This window comes from Catharus ustulatus, chromosome 4 (genome assembly GCF_009819885.2).
Source record: "Catharus ustulatus isolate bCatUst1 chromosome 4, bCatUst1.pri.v2, whole genome shotgun sequence".
NCBI lineage: Eukaryota > Metazoa > Chordata > Aves > Passeriformes > Turdidae > Catharus > Catharus ustulatus.
In genome coordinates, this window is record NC_046224.1 from 71685171 (window position 1) to 71710020 (window position 24850).

At 40.6% G+C, this 24850-nt stretch overlaps 1 protein-coding gene across 9 annotated transcripts in view; it reads left to right on the top strand.

Moving 5' to 3' along the window:
* The window catches only part of WNK1 (WNK lysine deficient protein kinase 1), a 99729-nt gene that overhangs the window by 50045 nt on the left and 24834 nt on the right, over window positions 1-24850 (top strand). For 5 of the 9 annotated variants that reach the window (XM_033056999.2, XM_033056998.2, XM_033057000.2 and 2 more), the window contains exons 5-17: window positions 5930-6018; window positions 7019-7238; window positions 7457-7793; window positions 8921-9105; window positions 12172-12429; window positions 14088-14516; window positions 17750-17821; window positions 18419-18568; window positions 19634-20107; window positions 21113-21394; window positions 22082-22173; window positions 22706-22868; window positions 23170-23286. In XM_033056999.2, coding sequence (XP_032912890.1) covers window positions 5930-6018; window positions 7019-7238; window positions 7457-7793; window positions 8921-9105; window positions 12172-12429; window positions 14088-14516; window positions 17750-17821; window positions 18419-18568; window positions 19634-20107; window positions 21113-21394; window positions 22082-22173; window positions 22706-22868; window positions 23170-23286 — 2868 coding nt within the window. The remainder of the gene's footprint in view (window positions 1-5929; window positions 6019-7018; window positions 7239-7456; window positions 7794-8920; window positions 9106-12171; window positions 12430-14087; window positions 14517-17749; window positions 17822-18418; window positions 18569-19633; window positions 20108-21112; window positions 21395-22081; window positions 22174-22705; window positions 22869-23169; window positions 23287-24850) is intronic. The other 4 variants (XM_033057006.2, XM_033057007.2, XM_033057004.2 and 1 more) reach the window with 3 other exon arrangements.

Here is a 24850-nt window from a genome sequence, read left to right on the forward strand (position 1 = left end):
TTATCATAGTATGTAATCAGTTGAACTGCAGTGAGAATTATCAAAACAGTTTCAGGAATATCCTGCATGAAATAAGGAAAAAGCTGAATCTGAAAGATTGTTCTGAGAACAGGCAGCATGATTCAGCTGAAGGATTAGAGGTGGTGGAATGGTTAAACATGCAGGTTTTGAAGGCTGGGTAAGTAATTGCAGGTAGTGAAATTTAGGAGATCACAGGGTAAACCAATTTAAATGCTATATGTACCATTGCCTGAGGGCTTCTTTGGGACTGAGGGAAAGAGGTCTGATCTTTTTTTCCACTGCAATCATATGCTCTCCCTGTAAATTCTTGAATTAATGGCTTTTGGCAGCCTGGGACTGGCTCAAACTAGAATGGTAACAACTTAGCTGAAAGGAAATATAGACACTTTAATTACTTTGTTTTTGGGATTTGACTTTGCTACTGGTGCTATTAGCTTCTGGACTGCAGTGTTAGAACATTTTGTTTGAGAAGATTAATCAGTTACTATAGAGTTCTTTTCAGGCTCTGAGAGTTACAGCATCTTTGAAAAGAGTCAAGCAAGAGTTGTGGTTAGACTGGGACAGGTAGACTCGACTTGTAGAAAGCTGAAATGTTGAATGTTCTTTGCAGGTCATGCCATGCACCCCAGAAAAGTGTAGCCTTAATTAAGTATGTGGAATGTTGCTTTTACAGCATTGATGGTGTATACTCTAAAAACACCACTGGTGTAACTGTGGTATGCTTGAGGAACTGAGTATGTTATTTTAGGGTGAAAAGTGATCTTGATAATTCTAAATTGAATTTTATCACAGTTCATCACCACTAGCTTGACAAAATTAGTTTGCTAACTTCATCTTTGAAACAGTGTAGGTGATCTTTCTTAGCAATGCTCCTTATGTCCTTCCAATAAAAAACCCCAAACCCTGAAGCTATGGCCACCTGATCTGATTAATAAATGGGCTTTACAATGGTTGCTTGGAACTAGAAGAAAAAAAAAAATCAAACTTCAGGTTGAGGTCTGAAGCCTAGTAAGAGGTACTAGAAAAGAAAACTCTGGGTTGCTTGTGAGCATGTGATGTAAGCCAAGCAACAGTGCAGCTTTCTAACGTTGTCCAGCAGTTCAAAAATCACCTTCAAATCTCTGTGCCCTCACATAAAAGGAAAAGAAAGTTAGATGGTGTTGCCACTGGTAGCAAAATTCATTATACTATCATAGTGCTGACTTGTGTTTAGTTAGACTGAATGGCAGTGAGCTGTGTGTGTACTGCTGCAGCTCCATGGAAAGGAGAGGACAAGCAGCAGGTACCTTCATTCCCCTGCACAGCACACTGAGTGACCTGCTTGCCCTGGTCCAGCAGGTACTGTGTGATGGTCACACTCCCAGCCTTAAGCTCTTGCAGAAAACCTGGGTGGAGAGTAGGCAGAGCAGCCGAGTGGGAGGGCGGGGACATGCAGAGGAAGTAAAGGATCCCGCTGCTGTCACTTCTTCCTTTGCTTGGCAGAAGGGAACGCGCTTACCTCTAGTATTGATGCTTTCTATTCAGTCTTAGAGTGGCAAAAACAGATATTGAGCTCAAATCTCTGCAGCCTCATGTACTGGACTTGGGAAATAACAAAAAGTGTTAAAGAGAAAACAATGCTCCCTTCTAGCCTTGATGTCTGCTTTCCTTCTGCTGTGCGTTAAGTCCACAGCCCCTTGGAGACCCGTCGGGAAATAGCACCTTGCTAACTCTGTGGTGTGTGTGCCTCTCTTTTCCTGATGGATTTCACAAAGAGAGAGATCTGTCCCATATTTGTAATTGTTAAATCCCACTGCTGCTGCTCTCACAAGGATTGTGCTAAAGAGGTAAGAATTTCAGCTTTGTCAAGTGCGTGTAGCCACAGGAAAGTATTTTGGAGGTGAATTAGTGTTCTCTGCAAATCTTCTGAACTGCTTTGCATTTGCATAGCTTGGTTCTTTAGCTTTTAAACTTGCCTTTGCTTTTTCCCCCTGGTAGTTTTTAAAAATGTAAATGAAAATCCTGATCATCAAGGCTGGAACATTAATTGATTCTGCTATTTTCCACTTATGATTTTGGTCCAAATCTAAGTATTTTTTCTTAAATTTAGAATGTCTGAGGGTATGTAGCACTTCATCTGCCTTCATTTTGATTTGTTGTAGAAGTTATATGACATTGATTGTACCTTCTCTAATGAAGTAAATTATATTTTCAGTATCTCTTGCATTAGAACAAGATGTTAAACTACTGACTCTGTAATCTGGTGATCTAACTAATGCAAAATATTACGTGTTTCTAGGCAAAAATTCTTAAGCAGTGTTCTGGATAGCTTATACTTTGGAGTTTAAAAGTTTCCTGGAAATTTAGTGGTTATGAAAACACTTAACTTACCTTTAGTTGATCAAATAACCCTCTATGTTGCATTTTGGAACATGTTTTTTCACCTGGTTAAAATCTGAAAAAATCACAAACTTTATCACAACTAAGATAAGTGAAATATGAAATGTTTCTTAGTCATAACATGCAAGCTGTGAGTTTTTAGTTTTGTACCTGTAGCTACCTTCATAAACACCCATATTTTAGAGTATTCTGAAAATCAAAATGTTCAGTGATTTTTATTTTCCGTTGATACTCTTTTCAAAATAAGCAGTTCTGCCCTGACTGTCCTGTAAACCTGAGAGCTGGAGCAGCAGTGTAGGGAACTTCAGCTCACTGGAAGCTGCTGCAGCCTTTTTTGGTTGGATTTGTTTCAAGTGTGATGCATGCTGTGATTTGATTCATTTGTAACTGTATAAATGTGTTTGCTGGCAAAAGAAAGGAAATTACACGGGTGTGAGAATGGGAAATGGAGAAGAAGAGGCTGTTGATTTCAGCAGCACTGGCAGTTTGTGCAATTTTAGAACAGTAGCATGAGAAAATGTCAATTTTCATATGTGCCTGTTATACCTAACTTATTTTTTTCCTTTGTGAGAGTTCTTCCTGCTGTTTCTTTAGCAAACTTGGAAATAATGCTAGTGGGATTTGGCTGTTTAGTTCTTAATGAACTGCCACTGGGAAACAGTACTAATAGATTAGGATTTGATTTGTGCTGTGGTTCTTCTAAGGAGTTTGAGGACCAGGAGCAGCTCAAATGTGACCATTTAAAGTGTGGTTTAACCAGAAAACACTGTTTGACTTCACATTTCTTTGAGTGCCTTTGGGTTTAGAAACTGCTGAAGGTATGCTTGGCTGCCCAGCTCGTGAACTCTTAAGAGCACGTCAAGGTTATGTGAACTTCAGGGCCTGGCTTCCCTTGGGTTTCTGTGTGATGGCAGATTAAGGTGTATAGGCAGCTCTGGACAGAAAAGATTTCACTGATTTATTGATTTTTAAATTTTTATAGTACCCTAGTCTTCTATAAAATAGTTTGCATTAGTGCTTGCAGGAGGGAGCAAAAGGGTTTGAAAAGCTGATGAAGTTCAGTATCTGAGGAGTGCTTGTCCAGGGCTGGAGAGGAGGCTTGGGCAACCCTTCTCTTGGACTGTGGAGCAAGTGAGCAATAGGGAGCTGCTTGAACACAGAATCCCATGTTGATTTTAGTGTGGCGTTTTCCCAGTTTTTCTGGGGAGCAGTTGGAATAGGGAAGCTCTCCTGGACGAGGCTGGCAGGAGCTTCACTTTTTAACTAAACTCTTGGTTTGGAATTCCTAAAATGGGGGTATTGTAAAATGGTCCTCATGGAAGGGCCTGAAGATTTTGGATAAGTGTTTAATTTCTTTCAGCAGTGAGAAATGCAGGGTAGCAGACTGAATTACTGATTTAAAAATCTATGCTTAGCTTTAACTTTTCAGGCTCTGTGCAAGAGCAGAGCATGTGGTACAATAATTAACAAGAAAATTCATATCCTGGCTTCATTATGCTGATATTTTTTTGCACCAGTTGTCTTCCTCATGTTAGCTTTTAGTTTTCTGAAATGAGGTTGTCACAGATCTGACATCATCCTTCTGCTGCCACAGTGAAAATGAATGTCAGTGCATGCTGCTATGCCTGAGGCTTGAGCTATTTAGGAGATTTACATGTGTTTAACTTGGGCAAATTTAGATGGGAATATATGCAATAAGGAGTTGAATAATTATTGCATAGGTTATTTGTGGTATACAGGAGAGCATTTAATTATATATAGAAATAGCTATACTCCATGTATAAACCTGAACTTCTGGGACCATTTTAAATGGTCATAATGAAAAGTGGGCACCTTTGACAAGTCTATATGAGCAGACTTTTACAAATCCCTTGAGAGTGGAGAGCTCTGTGTCCTGCTTGGAAGCTGGAGGTTTATGATAAACCTGGTTACAGTCTGAAACTTACCCATCCAAACTTGGGTCTGATCTTTTACCTGGAGCATTGATTTTCTTCAGGCTTAATAGTCAGCAAAGCTTCTAAAAGCATTCAGCTAATGTTCACTGGCAGCCTGTGTTTCAGCGCTTATTCTAGTCACAGTATAGCCTGCACTTCTGTGAATTTCAACTGCTAGAGTTTCACAAGGACAAATTTTAGACCAAAGAAATAGATAACTTTCCTGTTACAAGAGCATACTGGTTTTTATCAAATAAATTGTTTCCTTTCTGCAGTGTGGGGTTTTTGTGTTGGCTTTTTTGTTTTCCTTTAAGAACTCTTGAGTACAAGGTCAGTAGTTGCAAAGATTGGGGTTTAGACTCAAACTTTTCTATTTCAGGGCTTGTTTCCTGCTCACAATAGAGGAATAGGGAAGGATTATGTCTTGATGTCACCAGTATTTTGCAGGATACTGGGAGAAGTACTTTCTGTTTAGGGCACAAATCAAATTCTTGTACTGCTATTTCATTTATTTCTGTACTTTGGAGCTGTGGTTTTCACTTTGTGTTTAGTTGTCATTCAGCAATGGCACAGGGTCAGATGTATCAGGTGTATAATTTCATAATTCTTCAGCTTGAAAACACAAGCTCTGTTCAAACATTTGAACAGCATGTCTTTATCTTCTCTCACTTTGCTGTATAAAATACAGAGTTTAAAGGCTGAATCAAGTAAAATTGGGTGCCAGATTTTGTTGTTGTGGACAATTAGCCCAAAAATACCACTTTTGGCCATGATTAAGTGATGAAGCTTGGCTCTGTGCCTGAAACGTTTTTCAGAATTCCCAGATGGTCACATCTCATGGCATGTTTGTTTTACTGCTTTGGGTGGTTGGTCTTATTTAGATTTTGTTTTGCTTTCCCCCTGTGACTTTAGCAAGTATTGGACAAAGGGTTGCTGTGTATTGTGGAAGGGCTTTTGTACAGGCCTGTTATTGCTAAGCTTATCTCCCTGAACTCAGCAGCAGTGATGCAGGATGTGGTTTAGGTATAGTAGGTCTTTGGGGGAGAGCTAAGATACTGGAAGGTTTTTGTTTGTTTGTTTGTTTGTTTGTTTATTTTTTGACATTGGACAGTCAGATCATCCTGGACTAAGGATTTTCCTGTAAAAAAATTACTTCATATAATGGCAGGTTGGAAACATTTTGGGAAGCAACTGAATGCTTTGAAGATTGTTAAATGAATCCTGTGGTTTCCTGCATTAGTGTTACATAGGAACCATTTCCTTCCATTCTCAGTCCTGTCTGTGTACTTCCCTCTAACCAGTACAATTTCCATGGCAACTAAACTAAAGTTTTCCCATCATAACTTGAAGACCTAAGTGCCAGTGCCTTCTGTTACAGAAATGTGGCTGGGAAATGGGAAGGAGTGTGTGTTGAACGCTTACAAAAGTCTCCAGCAAACAAATGGAACAGTAATACTGGGGATAGACTTTGCCTTAATTTGCACTAGTTATTTAGGTCATTTATCTAGAGAGTAAAAATAGGTGGTTTGTCAACACAATCAAAACTTAAATCAAAGGGGCCTTGCAGTTTCTTAGTTATTACTTGTGTGTTTCAGGGTGTCAAGCCAGCCAGCTTTGATAAAGTAGCAATCCCTGAAGTGAAGGAGATTATTGAGGGATGCATTCGGCAAAACAAGGGCGAAAGGTAAGTTCTTGCTTTGCAGATAAAGGTATCAACTGCTGTCTGAGTCCTTTAGGTATGGCAGCGTCAAATCCATTCACTTCCTGGGGTCTTCTTTGGTCTGGTGAAAGTTGGGAAGCCACTATTACTTGTGCAGCTTCTGTTCTTTGGTAGATTCCTATTCAGTGATTGTTTTACAGAATTAACAGTGTCAAGAAAAGTGTAAATGCCATGGTAACCATCCGTGACAGTTATTCAGAAATTTGATTGCTGTTATTAAAACTTTGCCTTAGTTCAGCAAAATAATCGTTCCAGGTTTCCAGATGTTTGGATTGGTTGGTTGTTCTGTAATCCTTTGGGATTTTTCGTCCCTTTGATTCTGCTGGTATGATTGATTATTTTGAGGACTCTTACTAAGTTTTAAATTCTTGCTGTTCATTTTATCCACATTTTCTGCAAGATGGCTTGTAGTTCAAATGGTTAACTTATACCATCGTGGGATATCTGTGACTGCTCTATTGGCTTATTTGTGGGATTTGTTTTGTTTTCTGCTTTTACATGGTTGTTGCTTACTGAATGTCTGATTTTGTCCACCCTCTAGCTGCCCTCTGTTCTGTTCAGAATTACTTTTGTTCATGGATGTTTATTCATCCCCTTTTACTAACTTGTGAAGTTTTACATCTGATGGTGTTTCTGTGTATTTTTAGTTTCAGTTCTTTTTCTTGCTTTTAAAAAATTTCAGTATTTTTTTCTCATTTGAAGTTAATTTTGTTGCTGCACATCACTTATTTTTTGCCATTTACTTTAAACTGTTAAGTATGTTTGTTGATGATGTGCTTGTAAATCTCTTTTGTACCTTCAGGACAAAGCTTCTAATTATGCCAAACAGAATGCACGTGAGGTAGTTTAAAACAGCACAAAACTTACAGAATAAATCAGGGGGGCATCTGGCAAGGTTATTCCTTAATATTTGATGAAATCCTGATAACTGAATGTGCTTTCTACATTCTTTCCCAATATCTAGATATGCTATTAAGGACCTTTTGAATCATGCTTTCTTCCAAGAAGAGACTGGAGTACGGGTAGAACTTGCAGAGGAAGATGATGGAGAAAAAATCGCCATTAAACTCTGGCTGCGAATCGAAGACATCAAAAAACTCAAGGGCAAATATAAAGATAATGAGGCAATAGAGTTTTCATTTGATTTGGAAAGAGATGTCCCAGAGGATGTGGCACAGGAAATGGTAAGTGCTGGTGGTTCTGACAAAGCTGTGGAAGTAGTGCTGTTGTGTGACAGTGAAATGTGGTCTATCAGCCTCTGCTTTGCTGTTACTGTCTAGAAGTAAATGGGTTCAGAAGTGTGTAGAAGAGAAACTAGTGGCAGAAAGTGGTAGCTTTGTCATAGCACTCGGCCAGGGGCTGTCTGTGGCAGTGTGAATTCTGTGAATGTATCCTCCTTCAGGTGGAGTCTGGCTATGTCTGTGAAGGGGATCACAAGACAATGGCGAAGGCTATCAAGGACAGGGTATCTTTGATTAAGCGCAAGCGAGAGCAGCGCCAGTCGGTGCAAGAAGAACAGGAGAATATACTTCAGGAAGAAGGTAGTCAGAAGCAGCAGCTGGAGCAACAGCAGCCATCAAGTACTTCCCATGCAGGGTCAAAGCATCCCCAGTCTGTCACTGGTACTACTCCTGTCCCCGCTGCTTCAGCATCGGTTTCTACACAAGTGGAGCCTGAAGAGCCGGAAGCTGATCAACACCAACAGCTGCAGTTCCAGCAACCCAGTATATCTGTTCTTTGTAAGTGCCTCAGTTGGTTTCTTTAGGAACTCTTGCACTTACACAGCTCCTCCCATTAGTCTTACACTTTTGGGTACAGCAGTAAATACCTTGAGATGATGCTGTCTGCCATTGCTGCTGCTGAAGAACAATAGGCCACTAGAAAGCACAGCAACGTAAGATGCATTCCTGTGGCTTAGCTGAGCCAAGGCTTGGCACAATTTGCTGCCCTGTGTCTTAGCACAAAATGGTTTCCCTTTGTTTCAAGGCAATATACTGGATGAATTAGGGCACCTAAAGCATGAACACGTGCCTTTGGTTTTGCTGCCCTCCTACAGGGACAGTATATTCTGGCCTATTCTATATAGGATATATTCTATATCCTGTATACTATATTCTAGTATATAGAAGGCTGTATGTTCCTGCACCAGTGCAGATCAGGCTATTAAAACTACTTATTTGAATCCTTGTTAACTTACTTTTAAAGTGGAAATGAGATTAATCTACAAGTAGTTCAGCTCATAATTTCCTTTCTGAAAGGTCTTAATTTTCTGTTTTACATACTGTACATGAAAAGATTAATTAATAATCCTGTCTTTTCCTCTTCTTCCATGCCAGCATTTGAATCAGCATTTGAATAATGATGGAAGATGACAACTTCCATATTAGAATAAAGTTAAAAAGCAAATTACTGTCTACTCTTTAGATAACAGGGATTTTTAAATTGACTATTGTGCCTAGTTCACTGCTGTGCCTACACATCTGCCATCCAGCATAACACACCTATTTTAGATGTCTGTGTAAAATTAAATAAAAATAATGATTAATAAACTTTGAAAGTCATAACAATGTGGAATTTAGGTTTCTATTTCTAGTCTAACCTTTTCTAGGAAATGTAGTTTATTCTTAAATATCTTCCCAAAAAAACTCCTGAAGTGAGTAATTTTTAAGGGTTTTAGGGGAAGGCATAATGAAGGAAAAAAGGATTTTAAAATCAGCTTAAATATTACAAGAAGTAAAATACTGATAAATGTCCGCGTGACATGGCACAAAAATCAATTTAATATTTGATCAATTATAGGATCTTCCAGATTTTTAATCCAGACCACGGTTGTTGAAATGCAGATTTTTATCCTTAACTTTTGCAGCTGATGGAACAGTTGACAGTGGCCAGGGGTCATCTGTGTACACTGAATCTGTGAGCAGTCAGCAGGCTGTGTCCTATGGTTCCCAGCATGACCAGTCAGGCTCAAACACTGGAGTCCAGGGATACCCCGCTTCAGTTGGCCAAGTGCAGTCCCAGCAGCATGGAGGATATCAGCCACCTGCAGCGGTAAGCCAGACCTTGCAGCACTGCAAATGCATGGAATTACTTGGTTTTCTATGTCTGTTGGAAGGCGAGAGCAAAGTCTGCCTGGCCATCTTCCACATATGTTTTATTTTGCATAGGATACAAATTCCGTGTGGGAGGAGTTCAGGAGCCTTTTTTTTTTCCTTTTTTCTTTTTTTTCTTTTTTTTTTTTTTTTCCAAGATGACTGATTTTAGAGGGGGAGGGAAAACTGCAAGAGCATCTTTGTCTTCAAAGCTTTTATTTAATCTTGGCTGCAGTTAAGCAGAATTATAGGTTAGTTGACCTTGGGAATGGAAGTAACATCCTCAGAACAAGACTACCTAATGAAAATAAGTTTTTAATCTTGCTTGGGAAGGTGGTGTGTGTATGTGTTTATGAAGTTTACCAGGGACAAAGCTGCTGGTTTAGTTTGTAGAAGGGATTAGAGTAACTGAAGCCACTGTATGAATTGCTGTGTGTGTTCTGTGAGACTTTGATTACAGATTTTGCAGGTAAGATTTTTTTTTAACTGTTACAGAATGTTGCATGTGAGAAGTCCAGACTGAAAAGACCCCACATCCTTGTTCCCAGTTTTATTTCTAGCTTGTGTTGATTTGCTCATCATGCGTATTCCTTTTCCCTGGAAAGTCTGCACTGGGCACAAATACTTTTCCTACTATGTTCATTTGTGTTGCCCTTTTATTTTGGTATGTTTTTTCCTTGGTATGTTTTTAGATCTGAGTAAGAGAGTCTGCAGGGATCTATTCTAACTCTGGAGTAGAACCTCTGCTACTTTTATATTGTCTTCAGTGGTTCCCTTGTCGCTTGTTTTTTACACAAATAAAAATCCAAGACTGAGGCAGACGTTATGGTATAATGTAGTAATACCATCAAGGAGAAGGTGTGACACTTAAGATGGAGAGTCCTCACTTCTGCTGGTACCTGTGGTTGTAGGCTTTATTACAGAATCACTGGTGTAACTAGGATTTTGGCAAACAGGCTGCTATCACCCAATCAAAGCATCTCCCTCTTTTTCAAAGACACTTAACCTGAGGTATGTGGTACTGTTAGTTCTTGATGATGAGTTCTTAATCCCTCTAAACAAGCTGCTCTTCTGGGTAAGCCATATTTTCGTGTGTGGGCACATACTGGACCAGAAGCCACGTCACTCACTGGGGATGGCTGGCTTCCAGGTTGAAAGACCAGAATCTTTAGGGAGGAGGAGGAGGAGGAGAAGGAGGAGGAGGGAGAACAAGCATATGATAGCTAAGCTGCTTAGTTTGCTGCAAAAATGTGCTCATGCTCTATGATGACAACAGTGGTACCAGGAGGCTGACAGACTACAGGGACTGCTAACCCTTTGTTGGGAAGGGGACGAAATTATATTGACAACTGAAGAAATGGTCTTAAAAAAACTCACAGAATGCAATTTGATCAGAACAAGAACAAAGTTTGTGCTTAAACTGGAATAATCAGCTACACAAGTACATAATGAGTAACCACTGGCTAGGCAGCTATCTTGCAAAATAAATTTAAAAAAAAGTCAGGGGTTATATTGGACCACAAGCTGGACATGGTCAAAAACATCATGCTGTCATAAAAAAGGCAAACATCCCATTATATGAAATAGTAGTTCTGCTCTTGGCTATTGGTAAGTCTGTCCTAGGCACCTTGGTTGACTGAATTGGAGGGTGGCTTGGGAGAAAATCCAGAGGAGAGTGGTAAGAAAAACCCAGGAGAATACAGAAAATGTGATTTATGTGGGAAGACTGAAATAATTGAGTCTATACAAGATAAGCTTGAGGAGAGAGAAAGCTGTAAAAGGCTGCTATGAAGTAAGAGGAGGCTAATCAGATCACAACGTTGTTTTTAGAAGGAGTGATAAGCCTAAATTGCAGCATGGAATTATTGTTTGGGAAGGGTTTTTTTTAGTACTCAACAAAGATAGATAAGTATGGTAGTCTCCATCAGTGGAGGTGTTTCTGAACTAAATTAGAGTCAGAAATGATGTATAACTACTCCTGCCTTGAAGTAGATGAAGGTGTATTTAGTTAACCATTTGATTTCTTTTCTACCTTTCTCCCAAATTTTTAATCAGTCTAGCAAGATTTGTCACAACAGAAATCTTGAAATCAGATCTCCCCTGAATATCGCACTGTTTTTTCTCTGGAGGTCTGTGTTTGATTTTAATTAGTTACCTCCATAAGAAGTGTATACTGCCTCTTTAAAAACATCACGTTTCATTCTCTTAAAAAACCCACAGCAAAACACAATGTAACACCAAAAAAACCCCAAAAAAACAGTAACAAAAACCTCTCCAAACCAAAAATGCAAATCTCACCTCAAAACTTTATTCTGTTTCTTCTGATTTGATTGGTTTTTGAACTATGGCCTTCTGGACTGTGGCAAGATAACAAAATCCAGATGCTTTTATTGACCCAACATCTGGAAGATGCATGTCTAAGACTGATTTTACAGAATTTTCCACAGATTAAACTGAGTTTTTTCCACAACTCATGTTGCAGAGGGTGTAAGGTTTAACTTTTAATGGTAATGTTTCAGTTAATAAAGAGCCAGCTGCATACATTTAGTTCTTATAATTCAGGCAGAGGAACTGCCCCAGTAGAGGAGCTAGGTGATAGCTGTAACCACACATTCACTCTAAAAACTAATGGATGTTTGAAAGCTTATTAATATCCAAATTTTTATTTGTCAGACTACCAGATGCTTTCTGTACACAGGGTACACACACTATGGGCTGTGTCTGTGGCCCCAGAGAAAATATTCTGTCTGATCTGCCTTCTCTCATAAGGGTACCAGGGGAGCTTTCCACACTGCTCAGTAACCTAAGGCAAACTGGGCTCCTCAGAGGTGCACACAGCCTGTTCCCAGTGTGTCTTGGCATTCATTCAGCATTCTCATATCTTGTAGTATCACATATTAGTCAATATTGGGCCTTCCATTGTGTGTCTTCATTTATTTTCTACCTCATTATAGTTTTTGCTGGTTTTGTTATTACTTTTTTTTTCCCAAGTGTTCAATTCTTAACTTTTGTTTTCCTCCTTTAGCTTCAACGTGGTCGTAGCATGTCAGTTTGTGTCCCCCACCTTCCTGCTCTTCCCTGTATGTCCTGCATCCCTCTCAGTGCTCCTTGCACCCCACCACCAGTGCTGTCTGCACCTCTTTCTCCTTTCTGCCTTCGGACTGTCCCTGAAGAAACCTTTGCAGAAAAGCTTTCTAAAGCCCTGGAAAGTGTCCTGCCCATGCACTCTGCCTCTCCACGCAAGCATCGACGCTCCAGCCTGCCCTCCCTCTCTGTCAGTCCTGTATGTGTTACCATTTCCCTCCTGGCACAGTAAGATAAGTTATCATTAAATACATCCTGGGCTCTGGGCATTTTTCAAGGGAGAAATTGAAGAGTCAATTCTTTATATTGTGCTGCTGGAATGTTGATTTTATTATTTTTATTTATTTCTATGAAGCAGTACATAAAAACTTTATCAAACAGTGGCTGACTGCTTGTTTCTTTCTTTTAGGATAGTATAAATGTAAATTACCCAGTTGTACCACAGAAGGTAAAGGGAAGACTAGCTCTTATTACCCAAAGTCAGAAGCCTTCTTTTTCAACCTCTGAGTAAACAGTGAATGTTGATTAAGCCCTGCACAAAACAACCAGCTTTTAAAGCCTGGTTGCTGTGGCTACTTATTCTTAAAGCTTTGGCTAGGTGTGCTACTGATATTAGATGTTTAGAATACGAATACTTTTGAGGCTTTTTTGTAAATTCTTATCAGAAATGCCACTTCAACTGCTTCTTAATGGGAAGAGACGGTAGTTTCATGTTTCTTAGAAAGTCAGATGCAAAGATAGTGTGCAAGAGAGGAGGTAGTTTTTCCATTTTGAGCTTCAGTTTACACAAAATAAGTTTTGAGAAGCATTTTTGTGTAAATGAAGCAAGTGGAACCAAGTTTAGAACATAGGAAAGGTACTTCATGTGTAGGACCTTCTCATTAGTCTCGATCGATATGGAAATTTGCTGCTGCTTTTCCGGACAAAAGAGGCTGGGGAGAAATTAAACAATGTGGAAACAGCAACTTGAAAAAGTCATAAATGCCATTTGTCTTGGACAGTATATTTACTGCTGACTCCTACAAGGCTTTTTTTCCATTAGGGAAGAGAATACATTGTCTCTGGGCATACTGCAGGCAGACATGAAAAAATGCAAAATTATTAAATTGTTTGATGTTCTTACATAGAACTCTCTTTAGTGAAATTTTCCCTACAACTCTTAAATAAGATGAGCCTCATCTGAAGTGGTACCTCAGATGGAGTGGAATTGTCTGAGGACTCTGCTGTTATTAAACCTGTGCATGTTTTATTGTCCAGGCAAGGGTTAAGTTTGTTTCAATGAGTGCTAATTTTCTATATGAAAATGTATGATCAGAAGTGATTAAAAGGTCAATTTTATCTTATAAAGGGTTTATTTTTAGCTTTTTGGATAGCATATAGGACACACTAGCACTGTGGTTTTTGTATTGGAAAATACTAACATCTAATATCATCTTCTGAGTGCAAATTAGGGGCTCTGCATTGTTGCTGCTCTCAAGTTGTGAATTTCATATTCCACATATGGCAGTGACCTCAGGGGGTTGATTGGATTTGAAGCTCTGATCACAATGGATAGGCCGTGACAATAATCATTCCATTGTCAGGAGCAAAATTGGTTTATTTTTGTGAACTATTGGAATTGAACTGGAAAAGCAGCTCTAACACCAGCAAATGTTCCCATTTGTAGCTATGCCTGCCATGGATGTATTTAATGGATATTTACAACTCACCTAAATTTCCTAAGTACTGTATGTTTTTGACCATGAATTGAGTATGAATTCTATAAAGTTACTTCGCAGAACTGCCTAGTGAACTGTGCATGTTGATGTGCTTTCACTTTTAATGTATGAATTACCTGTCTTGTTCATGTCAATACAGCCTCAGCATCCTCGTGGGGGAACACCACCGTTCCCAGATTCCCAGATATTTTTCCCAAACGTTCATGAACGGCCGGTGTCTTTCTCGCCACCACCTGTCTGCCCGCCGAAGGTGGCAATTGCTCAGCGGCGCAAGAGCACTTCATTTTTGGAAGCCCAAACTTGCCACTTCCAGCCATTGCTGAAGACTGGCCAGAGTTTAGTTCCACCTGGTGGTAGTCCCACCAATTGGACTCCAGAGGCGTTTGTTATGCTGGGCACAGCAGCTCAGAGAGTCGCTGGAGAGCCTCTGCATGTGCAAGTTAATCCTGTGTTTGAGCAAGCTCCTGTCCACAGTGACTATAGATCTGGACCAACACCTCCAGAGGATGCTCACTACAGGATGCATCCAGAAGCTGTGTATTTGGTGGGCATGCACTATCCATCACAGGTATCGGAGCAGTATGATCGAGTAGCTTTTACCTCTCATGCGACTGAACAGCATTTGAAGCAGGTCTCTGAGTCAAACCATGGGCAAGGTGGTCCTCCACAAAGCTCTGTGTTCGACTTTCAATCGGGGCAAACATACTTGGCAAGACACGTTCAGAACCTGAGGCTGGATTCTGGGGTGGGGCCCCTTTCTCCATTATCCAGTGTTTCAGCTCCCCTGAGTGCAGAGCCAGCTCAGATGACGTTCCACCAGGTATTTGTTCCGCACTCAGCCCCAGCTGTGCTCTCTCACAGTGCTGATGGCAGAGCGAGCTGTGTCTTTGAGTTCCATGTGCACACACAGAGCTCTGCTCCTGCAGAAGGGGCAGCTTTACCCCCACGGGCCTACAGGAGTCGCCGGGGCTCTATGGAGAGCAGCCAAGAGGAGTCCAGCCAAGGCATAGGGTCGCATGGTCGGCTTCAGCCTGTGACAGAGGAGCAGTGTAACTATCTTGGTGCTGGGGTAGCGGGTCCCAGAGGGAGCTCTGCCAGGCGCAGCTGGCCAGAAGGAAGCCCAGAATACTCCAGTGATTCCTCACAGCTGACTTCCTCTGACACTGGTGATTTCCAGTCTCCTCCCCCTACAGGGGGATCATCTTCTGCTTTTGGTTCAGACTTCTCATTGCCCATTGTTCAGCTGCCTCAGAAGGTGTTGCAAGAGTCGCAGCTCTTCATCTGCTTCCCCCAGGGAGCCTCAACTCAGCAGGCCTTGTCCACCTCGCTTTCATCAGGACCACCTGCATCCTATCCTCAGGTTACAGGAGCAAACCCTTCCACAATTTCACTGCTTTTTATAAGTCATACTAAAAGGAAGCCTTGCTTTTAGACCTGCTCCATGTGGTTCTAAGAATTAGCGTTCGTGGGGGTGTCTTTCCACTGAGTCTATACTAGGATCTCTTTAACTTAACCAGGTTGCTATGAAATGACGAGGCATTAGCAGCCATCTGGTCTGTGTTCAGATTTGGCTGAAATGTTGGTAGGGCTTTTGTGTTAAAAGTAAAAAAATGGTCAGTATTCCTCCTGGGACTGGCTGTTCTTTTGGTGAGAGATTGCGGGAGTACCAAACTGGCTTTTAAACAGTGATTTTAATGTCATGTACCTTCTGCAGTTAGGATCAGCAGTGGTAGTACCACTTGCTTTGTGTTTCTCTTGCTGCTCTTTAGCCATTTTAATGTGTTTATTTGAGGTTGAAATTTCATGCAAATAATGTTTTATTAGACAACAAGGTTATTTTGGTGACTGTCCAAAATGCAAGAGCTTTTTCTAGACTTGGGGAAAGAAAGTGGGAAGAGAGGAATGAAGGAGCTGTGTTATGTATGTGTACATGGATTTGGAAATGTATTTGTTGAAGTAGTATTTAAAGAAGCTAAACAGTCTGAGTAGTTAATTAATGGCACAAACAACTGTTGCTAGTTGGTATTGCCATGTTATAAGCCTTATGTGCTGTCCTTTTAAATAGCAAAATTTGAGGCCTGAAGCTTAGTTTGGAGATGTGCGTTTTATCAGCATATGTGGTATTTGCATTTGCAATGGTCACTTTTCTGTACGCTGTGAGGTGTGTGTCTATATACATTGTGTCTGCACTCCTAATCTGAAGTCTCATAACTTTCTGTGAAAAGAGAGGATTTACTTTAAGTGGACTTCTCTCTTACCTCTTTTGTCCTTGGAATTGGGAGCCTTGACACTTTAGTTACTGGAGTATTAGCAACTTTGGGATTTGTGTGAAGGAGAATAATTTTCCTGTCTGTATTAAGTTCAAGAGCTCAATATTTAAGGCTTTCTGTAAGGGATATTAAAAGGTGTTTTAATGAAGCTGGAACAGGTTTTATCACTAGTCTAATAGGTAGCAATTGCTGTGCTGTAGAGATTGCAGAATCAATCTCCTGCTCAAGAACTTTGAAAACTACGTGGGGATTTTTTTCTCCATAAACCTTTGTTAAACTTAGGAGGTGAATTCTGATGGATATAAAATACATCTGGAAAACAAAAAAAGAGGTCACTTTTTTGGCAGAATGTAAGTTCTGGAATCTTTTACCTAATTCATAAGAAGATTAGAATTTGAAACCCTGACTGAGTTGATGTCAGCACGTTGCAGTGTGTTACAGGAGTGGGATGTAGCACATGTAGATCCTAGCAAGGAAGAACCTGAAGCTTCTAAAACAGCAAAGAAAAAAATGGTCCTCTTCATTGGCAGTCTCCTTTCCCCAGAGTTTCCATAATTAGAAAAGTATGGAATTTTAACAGACTTCCTCCTAATGAGCTTCTGCAAGCTGAATGATCACAACATTAAGGAATTTTCATAGATATTTCTGGTGTGATACATATGCACCAGATATTCTTCTTACAAAGGCAGTTCACCCAATTGGTATATGCTCAGGGAACTCATCTTGAGGTCTTTGTCTAGTTCTCTCCCAGGAGCTGATAAAGAAATACAGTCACAAAAACAATAATGCAGATCCTGGGATCTGATAAAAAAATTCAGCCACAAGAATAAGAATGAAAGCCCATTCCATTTTCCTCTGCATCTTCCACATTCATTTGTATGCCACTCATCCATTTTTTTCGTTGCTTACTCAAAAATTCTGTCTTAGCTAGAATGTGAACCCTCATATTCCTCCATATCCAATTCTTGGTAGCTTTTAATGGTAGTGACTCTGGAAATTATTGTTAGCTTGTGTTTTGACATGCCTCTCACAGGAAGCTCATTTATGTGTACTGGGTACTTTGGAATTGGTCTAGAACTCTGTATGTCTTCGTGCTTGGCTTTTTAATGGATAGTTTTATTTCCATGTAGCCTCCTTTTATTGCCCCACCTGGTTGTGTTTAGAGCACATGTAAAGGTGAAACTTAATGCATCTATTTCCAGTTACCATACCAAGGCATCCTGCTCTTAAAGCATCACCAGTGGAAGAAGAAGCTGGTAGGCTGATGTGTCTCATGTTGAGGGGCATGTGGGTTGCAGAGTCTTTCTGTATTGGTTATTTTGGAAGACTGAAAATGATGTTCAGAACTCCTCCAGATCACTTTCCTTTGTTCTGGTTGTTGTAATGAAATTTGGCCAGAAGGACTACTTGTCCAAAAGGACAAGCTAGGAACTTATTCCAACCAGATCATTCCAGGCAGAAATGATTTTCACTGCCTGCAGCAGAAACCATAGGGTTTTTCTCAGCTCATTCTCTTTTTGTTTCCCTTCAGACACAGGTGCAAGGCCAGCCAGCCTCAAGCAATGCATCAGTGCCATCCCAGCCTACTCAACACACTCAGCAGGTAAGATCACAGTTCCTAAACTCAGGACCAAAGTACTTACAGTACAGAATTTTGATGACTCTTTTAAGAGCAGTTGACTACCTCTGTCACCATTTGATCCATAGTTTGGCAGCAAAAGAATCCTCTGGTTCTCACCCAGTCTAACATGCTATGAGATGCACATTGATTTTGAGATTTAGTTTTAAAATCATATTAATGCTTGTTTTCCCATGCCTGTCTTCCTCAACTTCCACCTGAGCTTTCAGTGGTGGCCCTGTTCATGGAGAACCATGTCAGGATTTGCAGATTAGACTGTCCAGACAGGCACACTTTGTTTTACAATTTCTTCTAACTGGAAATCTGATACGCAACATTCTTTTAACTGCCTTGAGTTCCTTTATAGAATCTTCATTCTTGGTTTCACAGGTGAGAGAATTCTCTTGCAAGATTTGGTGTCAGTGATGGAATTTTAATAAGTAACTGCTAAAGCTTAACTGACTTGGCATATTCTGAAGAACCACAATATCACTTAAGAGAGAGTAAAAAGGAGTATTTAAGTAGGATAAAAAACCTGTGTTGGGGAGGTAATACAGCTTCTTCCTCTTTTTCATGCTGCAGAGTGCACAGCAGCCACCCTCTTCCCAACAGCCTGGACAATACCAGGTGCAGCAACCCTCAGTTTCTGCCAGCACCACTCCTGCACAAACCGTCTCTCAAACTCAAACTTCACAGATCATGCCAATGCCTCAGGCAGCAGCTGGGACACAGGTAAACAAAATTCTTTCTAGCAGAAGATTTTTTTTCTTCTTCTTTCAGAGCTGATAGATTCAGTATGCTGCTGCTTTCACTTTTGTCATCTTTCCTAATGGTTTCAAAACATTCATCCAAACAAGAATATTTTTACTGTACTGTACAAGAGTGTTATACTATAACTGTTGGTTTTGTTGGAAAATGTGTTGGGAACCTTTTTACACGTGGTAATCGTGAGTAATTTGAGGGAAGGAGAGCACTTCCATGCACAAAGATCTTTACATTTTCAAAACGATCAGGAGGCATATTGATGAATGGTGTATTGTGAACTGATGTTCAGGAACTTGTCATTTCTCTGTTTCCCATCCACTGTCTATCTTCTGCACCATTACACGTACATATTCAGTTATTTAGGTAGTGAACTATAGGACTCCTTTCTTCATTCTGTCATCTTTCTTACTCAGCTCTTCTCCTTTACTACCTGATCAAGAAGCTTCTGTTACTGAATATTGCTTCATTTTGGCTCTTATCTCTGTTGGATGTGTGAGCTGCAATTTTGTTTTTAAAATTATTGTTTTGTTGCTTGTTCATCTAAACTGCCTTTCCAGTTGCATCGTTTGCTGGCTTTAATTGACATATTCCCTGCCATTCTCTGAATGCTGGCACAGTGGATTTTGATTCTCCTTTGCTCTAGTCCCCATACTCAAAGCTGACAGATTTGTTGTAAGATTTGCACTTTTTTGCTGAAAGAAGGCAGGCTTGGGTCTGGGGACAGAGTTGAGGGGAATTTGATGCTGTTTATGCACAAATCAGTGCTTCGGGATATTCAGACGTTGCTCTTTCACCCTCTGTGGGTGTTTGTTTCAAGAGCCTGTTGAGTTCTTCAAGGGAAGTGTTGCAAAGTGAAGACTGTTTGGAACTCCAGCCAGCTTCCCAGCCACTCTGCCAACTGTGCTCCCCAGCCACTTTAACAGAGTGCTGTAACTTGAATAATGCTTTCTTTGACTAATGTGTAAAACTCTGCTTTCCGCAACCCTGCTTTAAAAAAAAAAAAATCTATCTCTATTTTCTTTACCTCCCCAGCTTCCTGTTTCCCAACCAGTGTCGATCATCCAAGGCGAACCTCAATTACCTGTTGCAGCATCTTCTCTCCCTCAGCCTTCAGTTGCCCCATCAGTCCCCATTGGCTCTCATTTCCTACCTGTGGGACAGGCCTTGCCAACTTCCGTGGTTCCCCAGTTCCCAGTGTCTCAGTTGCCTGTAGCAGCTCCTCATGTGACAGTGGCTCAGCCAGGTTTCCAGTCACTGCCCATTTCAATGGCAGCTGGCATGAATCAGCCACTGCTCACGCTGGCCACGTCTGCTGCGGCAGCTGCTGTTCCTGTAGGACCAAGCCTTGTCCCTAGCCAGCTTCCCACACTGATGCAGCCTGTGGCTCAGCTGCCCAGCCAGGTTCTCCCACAGCTCCTGCAGCCGACTGTCCAGGCCGTGGGACTGCCAGTCAGCATTGGACAAGCTGCTGAAGCTTCACTTCCTGCTGGAGATGCTCTTTACCAGGTATTGTTGCAAGCCAGCAGACCTCTTCTCCACATTTTTGCCCGTTTCTCTAAGGTACCAGATCTGAGCCATGTGTCCTGGTCAGCTCACTTCTCATATGAGAGCCATTAAGCCACTAGGATAAATCCTGTTGTGCGGTAAAGAACCATTTGAAGGAGGAGAGAAGGAAAAAAACAACTTGGACAACCAGGCATTTTGAATTTTTCATATTTGGCACTGGAATTTGTCTAAAATGACAGAATCATAGCACAGGGCTTTGTTCAACCACTGTGTGAGAGAGGACAGCTATATATTCATGAGATCTGTCAGCCTGGGGTAAAAGAAAATAAGAAATAGTAATTTTAAAAACAGGAGATGTGTGTTGGAAAGAAAATCAATGGCAGCATATTCAACAACATCAGTGTTTCATTCCAAGTCTGGGAAGGGGTGGGACATGGAATTCACAGAAATCAGTCAGGCAGCATGGATCTTGGATGTGACGTAAGTACCTGATGCTGGTTGTGAACTGCTGGACTGGTGGGCACAGACTGCTTCAGCGACTTGGTGATCACTCCCTGTAAAAGTGGCAACCTGAATAATGATAAACATGTTCCTTGTTTCTGGGTCAGCTCATTACAAGAGGACAGGAAGAACATAAGAGTGTTTTTGCTGTTTATTCTCAAGAATCAGCAGCAGTTGTGTAACATCTGAGCCATAGTTGTTCAGCCTGAAAATTCTTCAAGCTCATTTCTAATCTCAGCTATATAGGCAGCTGTGAGAGTTAGGAGATGCAGATTGTTTTGCCTAGGACTTGCAGTGTGAGTGGGAATTTGCTTGTTCAGGCATTGTGACTTGCATGCTGGTTGCATGAGCAGTTTGCTCCACTTCTTTGGGAAGATTTTGGGAGTGCCTGAACAAGTACAGAAGGTTGGAACGTGCCTCTGGAACTGATATTATGTTTATTACTGTCTTGTTTCCTAATTAACTCTGCCATTCACTGACTTGATTCCCTCATTTCTGTTATAGGGCTTCCCACCTCGGCTGGCACTGCAATACGCAGGGGACTCGAACGTTGCACCTTCCTCAGCTGTGGCCTCTGCCAGCATTCCTTCTGCTGTGCTGTCCCCTCCCTTGCCCACAGATGCAATGGCCCAGTCAGGCTACCTTGCTCCTGTTGTGCAGCCATACGGGGAACAGAATGTTTTAGTTTCCATGGGCAGCCTGGGAGGACAGGTTCAGGTGCCCCAGCCTCCTGTGAGTTTAGCACAACAGGCCTCATCTGCCTCCTCACAGCAGGCAGTCGTGGAGGTAAATATATGGAATATAATGTAACAGTAGATTTTGGGTGTTTGACTCCTGCAGCAGTATACCTCTGGGGGGAACTAATCCCTTCTTGTGCTTGTCTTCAGTTGGAAGTTAATATTTCAAATTACCTTTTTCTTACAGCAGAATGTCATGCCAATGTGGGGACCTTGTTGCCACTGGTTGTTCTGTTGGGAAGTGAGTGTGCATCCTGCAGGCAAAAAGCAGTAAAACACTTCACTTCTTGCTAGTACTGTAGAACATTTTTGCCATATCAAAGACAAGCTGCAGTCGATAGCCTTTGAGAATCTGTCATTATGCCTATTCCTTGCAGCGTGGTTCTTGCAGGGAGAATTGGAACTGTCTTTGTGTTCTGCATTGGCTTGCCTTTTGCACATTCTGTTAGTAAGACTGTGACTGCATGGCCAGCTGTAGTGACATGTGGCAGTAGAAGGGATGTGTGGCTGGTTTCCTCTCCTAACCTCTCCTCAGATGACGTTTTGCTTCACTGCAGTTTGCTCTAGAGTATTTTGTAAACTAAAGCTGTCCTAGATGCCAGCTGTTGAAACCTCTAAAAAGGCAGAGCTTTCAGCTTTACAACTGGTTTGGGAGCAAACACTGAAGACTACTGGGTTGCTTGAAGAGGAACTGTACTCTTTGGGGGGGTTCTTGATTGTAGCTTTCTGTCCATAGGGTACTCAGGGAGTCTCACAGACTGCTTCTTCAGAGACTCTTCCAGTGACACAGCCTGCTCAGTCTACCCCTTTGGCTTCTTCTATGGATAGGTGAGCATTGCTTCTTTTCACAAAACTGAGTTTCAGTGTCATGTGTTAGATTATACTTCCATGGATAATCTTTAGATTTATTTTTTCACCAGGGATATTTTTTTTTTCACTGGGAGTGTTCTTGAGGATGTGAGTAATTAAAGTTCCTAGAGGAAAAATAGGGTCATGAAGGGTGGAGTTATGGTTTATGGAGGGAATAAGTAAGGTTTAACTTTTTTATTTGTCATGTCAAATGGATCGTAAGAAACAGTTTTTTTGTTCCTTTGACACTTAAGCAGAATTCAAACTCCAAATAGCTTGAAAACATAAGATAGATTTGTACAACTCAGCTTGCAAGAGGTGTAACAAAATAATGATAGTTAGAATTTCATTTAAGGAACCCAAAGTGTTAACAGGACTCTTTTCCTCTTCTACTCGATGATTAATACAGATATGCCACTTCCCAGTACAGAATATCATGTGGCGGGTTAAACAGTATTGTTGCAGTTACGGATTGCATGGATACTAAAAGGAAGTTGCCTTTTGTTTCTAGTGCACATTCTGATGTTGCTTCGGGATTGAGTGATGGCAATGAGAATGTCCCAACTTCTAGTGGAAGGCACGAGGGGAGGACAACGAAGCGTCACATGCGCAGGTCTGTCCGCAGCCGCTCTCGCCATGAGAAGACTTCCAGGCCGAAACTGAGAATTCTAAATGTGAGTATTTTTTATTTAGGGACAGCTCAGGAGTAATGATCCATTTTTGACCTCCTACAAGCATTCCAAATATATGGCAAAATTGGTTTGCTTAGCTGCCAGTGGTTCCACAGACTATTCCAGAATATTCAATATATCCTCAGACAAAAATTATGCTCTACATGGCACCATTTATTAGACTGGAAAAATAGAGCATGTTTGTATTACATCAGTACTGTTACCTTGTCTCAGTGAACTTTAAAATCTCAGGAAGTTTAGATTCTTGTACTTTTGGTTTGAAGTATTGTTTTCTTTGCTTTAGGTTTCAAACAAAGGTGATCGGGTAGTGGAATGCCAGCTAGAGACGCACAATCGGAAAATGGTTACTTTCAAATTTGATTTGGATGGTGATAACCCTGAGGAAATAGCTACAATTATGGTAAGATAGATTTTAGCGATGAAGAATCCAGTCAGTTGTATTTTTTTTGTTTATGGTGTAGAACTGGTCTCCCATGTAGCATGGCGTATGTTCACCTTATCTCACAACTAGAAATTTGGCAGTAGTTTAGCAGTGTGATTATTAATTAATGTTGCACACACAAGTCACATGAAAATTTGTCAGTTTTTACCTTAAAATGGAGGTTCTTATCAAGTAAAAAAACTGCTTCTGGTTTTTTTTTTGGTTGGTTGGTTGTTTTTTTTTTCAATCTGACATTTTCAAAACTGCAAGCAGCCTTCTGGAAGTGCCAGGCTAAAAAAATTTTGTTTGCTTTTCTAAGAGCTAGATCTTCTTATTCTTCAAGTGCTCCACCATTGTTGTCAATTAAAATGGGAAGATTCTGTCTTTAAAGTGACAGAGGAGAATTACATTTGGGGTTTTGAAAGTACATAGTGACTGATGCTGCTTTTGACTTTTATCAAAAGAAAAAACTTCTGCATTCAATATTTGATGACCAGGCACAGGAAATAATTTGTCCTATAGAGATACATTTAAATTAGAGTATTGAATAGCATAGAATAGAATCTCCATTTCTTTTATTTTTAAATTTAAACTCTTATTTTTGTTCTGGTACAGTCCAAATGAACCTGAGATGGTTTTACTGTGTTTGGAGGATGACAAAACACACTATCTTTTGCCAGCTTCTTGGGCTCCTGTGCATTATTTCTCCTGTGTTTAGAGAGGTGGCGGAGTCTGAGTTGGTGTGTGCTTCATTTGTATTTGTCAAAAGGAACCAGCCCAGTGATATGGGAGAAATTCTCTCCCACTGATGATTTCCTGAGAAACAGGAAGAAGTTTGTTCTTGCCTAAGTACATATATTAGCCCAGTCAATAACATGAGGTCATGTGTCAGGAAATATGGAGGGTACACAGATGTCTTTGTTCACCTTAAACCTAAAGTGATCCTATGGAGAAATAAGAGTAGGTTTGATTTAGGAAAACTAAACTAGCAAAACCAAAACCAAAACTAAGGCACAAACACTCTTTGCAGTAAAACCAGCAAATATTTAAAGATGAGTAGAAGGAAAATAAGTGAACTTTGCATCTAAAATGCAGTCACATAGTTAAGTGTGCAGTCTAATTTAAACATCTGAATTTGAAACATTGTGCTCACTGGTTCCTTGTTGAATATCGAGCCAATTTTAGATTGCAAGACTTTGTTGTTTTCTTTTAATCATAATACTGTTAGGCATACTCCATATAGGTGCCTATTGGTCCTAAACTGAAAGTGCTGAAGATTTCTTTAACTAGTATTCTGCATTGCAACAGTTGATAAAAAGCACATCATGCCTGACTTTGCTTTTCTTGAACCAGCATCCCAGGAATTTGATGCAAAAGTAGTGTCTCAACCTTTTCCTCTGAGGCTCTTCCTCTTTTCCAGCAGAGACTCTGTGACTGACAGCTTTACTTCTGTTTCTTAGATTGTCTCTGCAAGTTTTGGATAATTTCAGGAGACAGAATACTCTCATGGCTTAGACCAAATCAAAAATACCATTCTAACTAC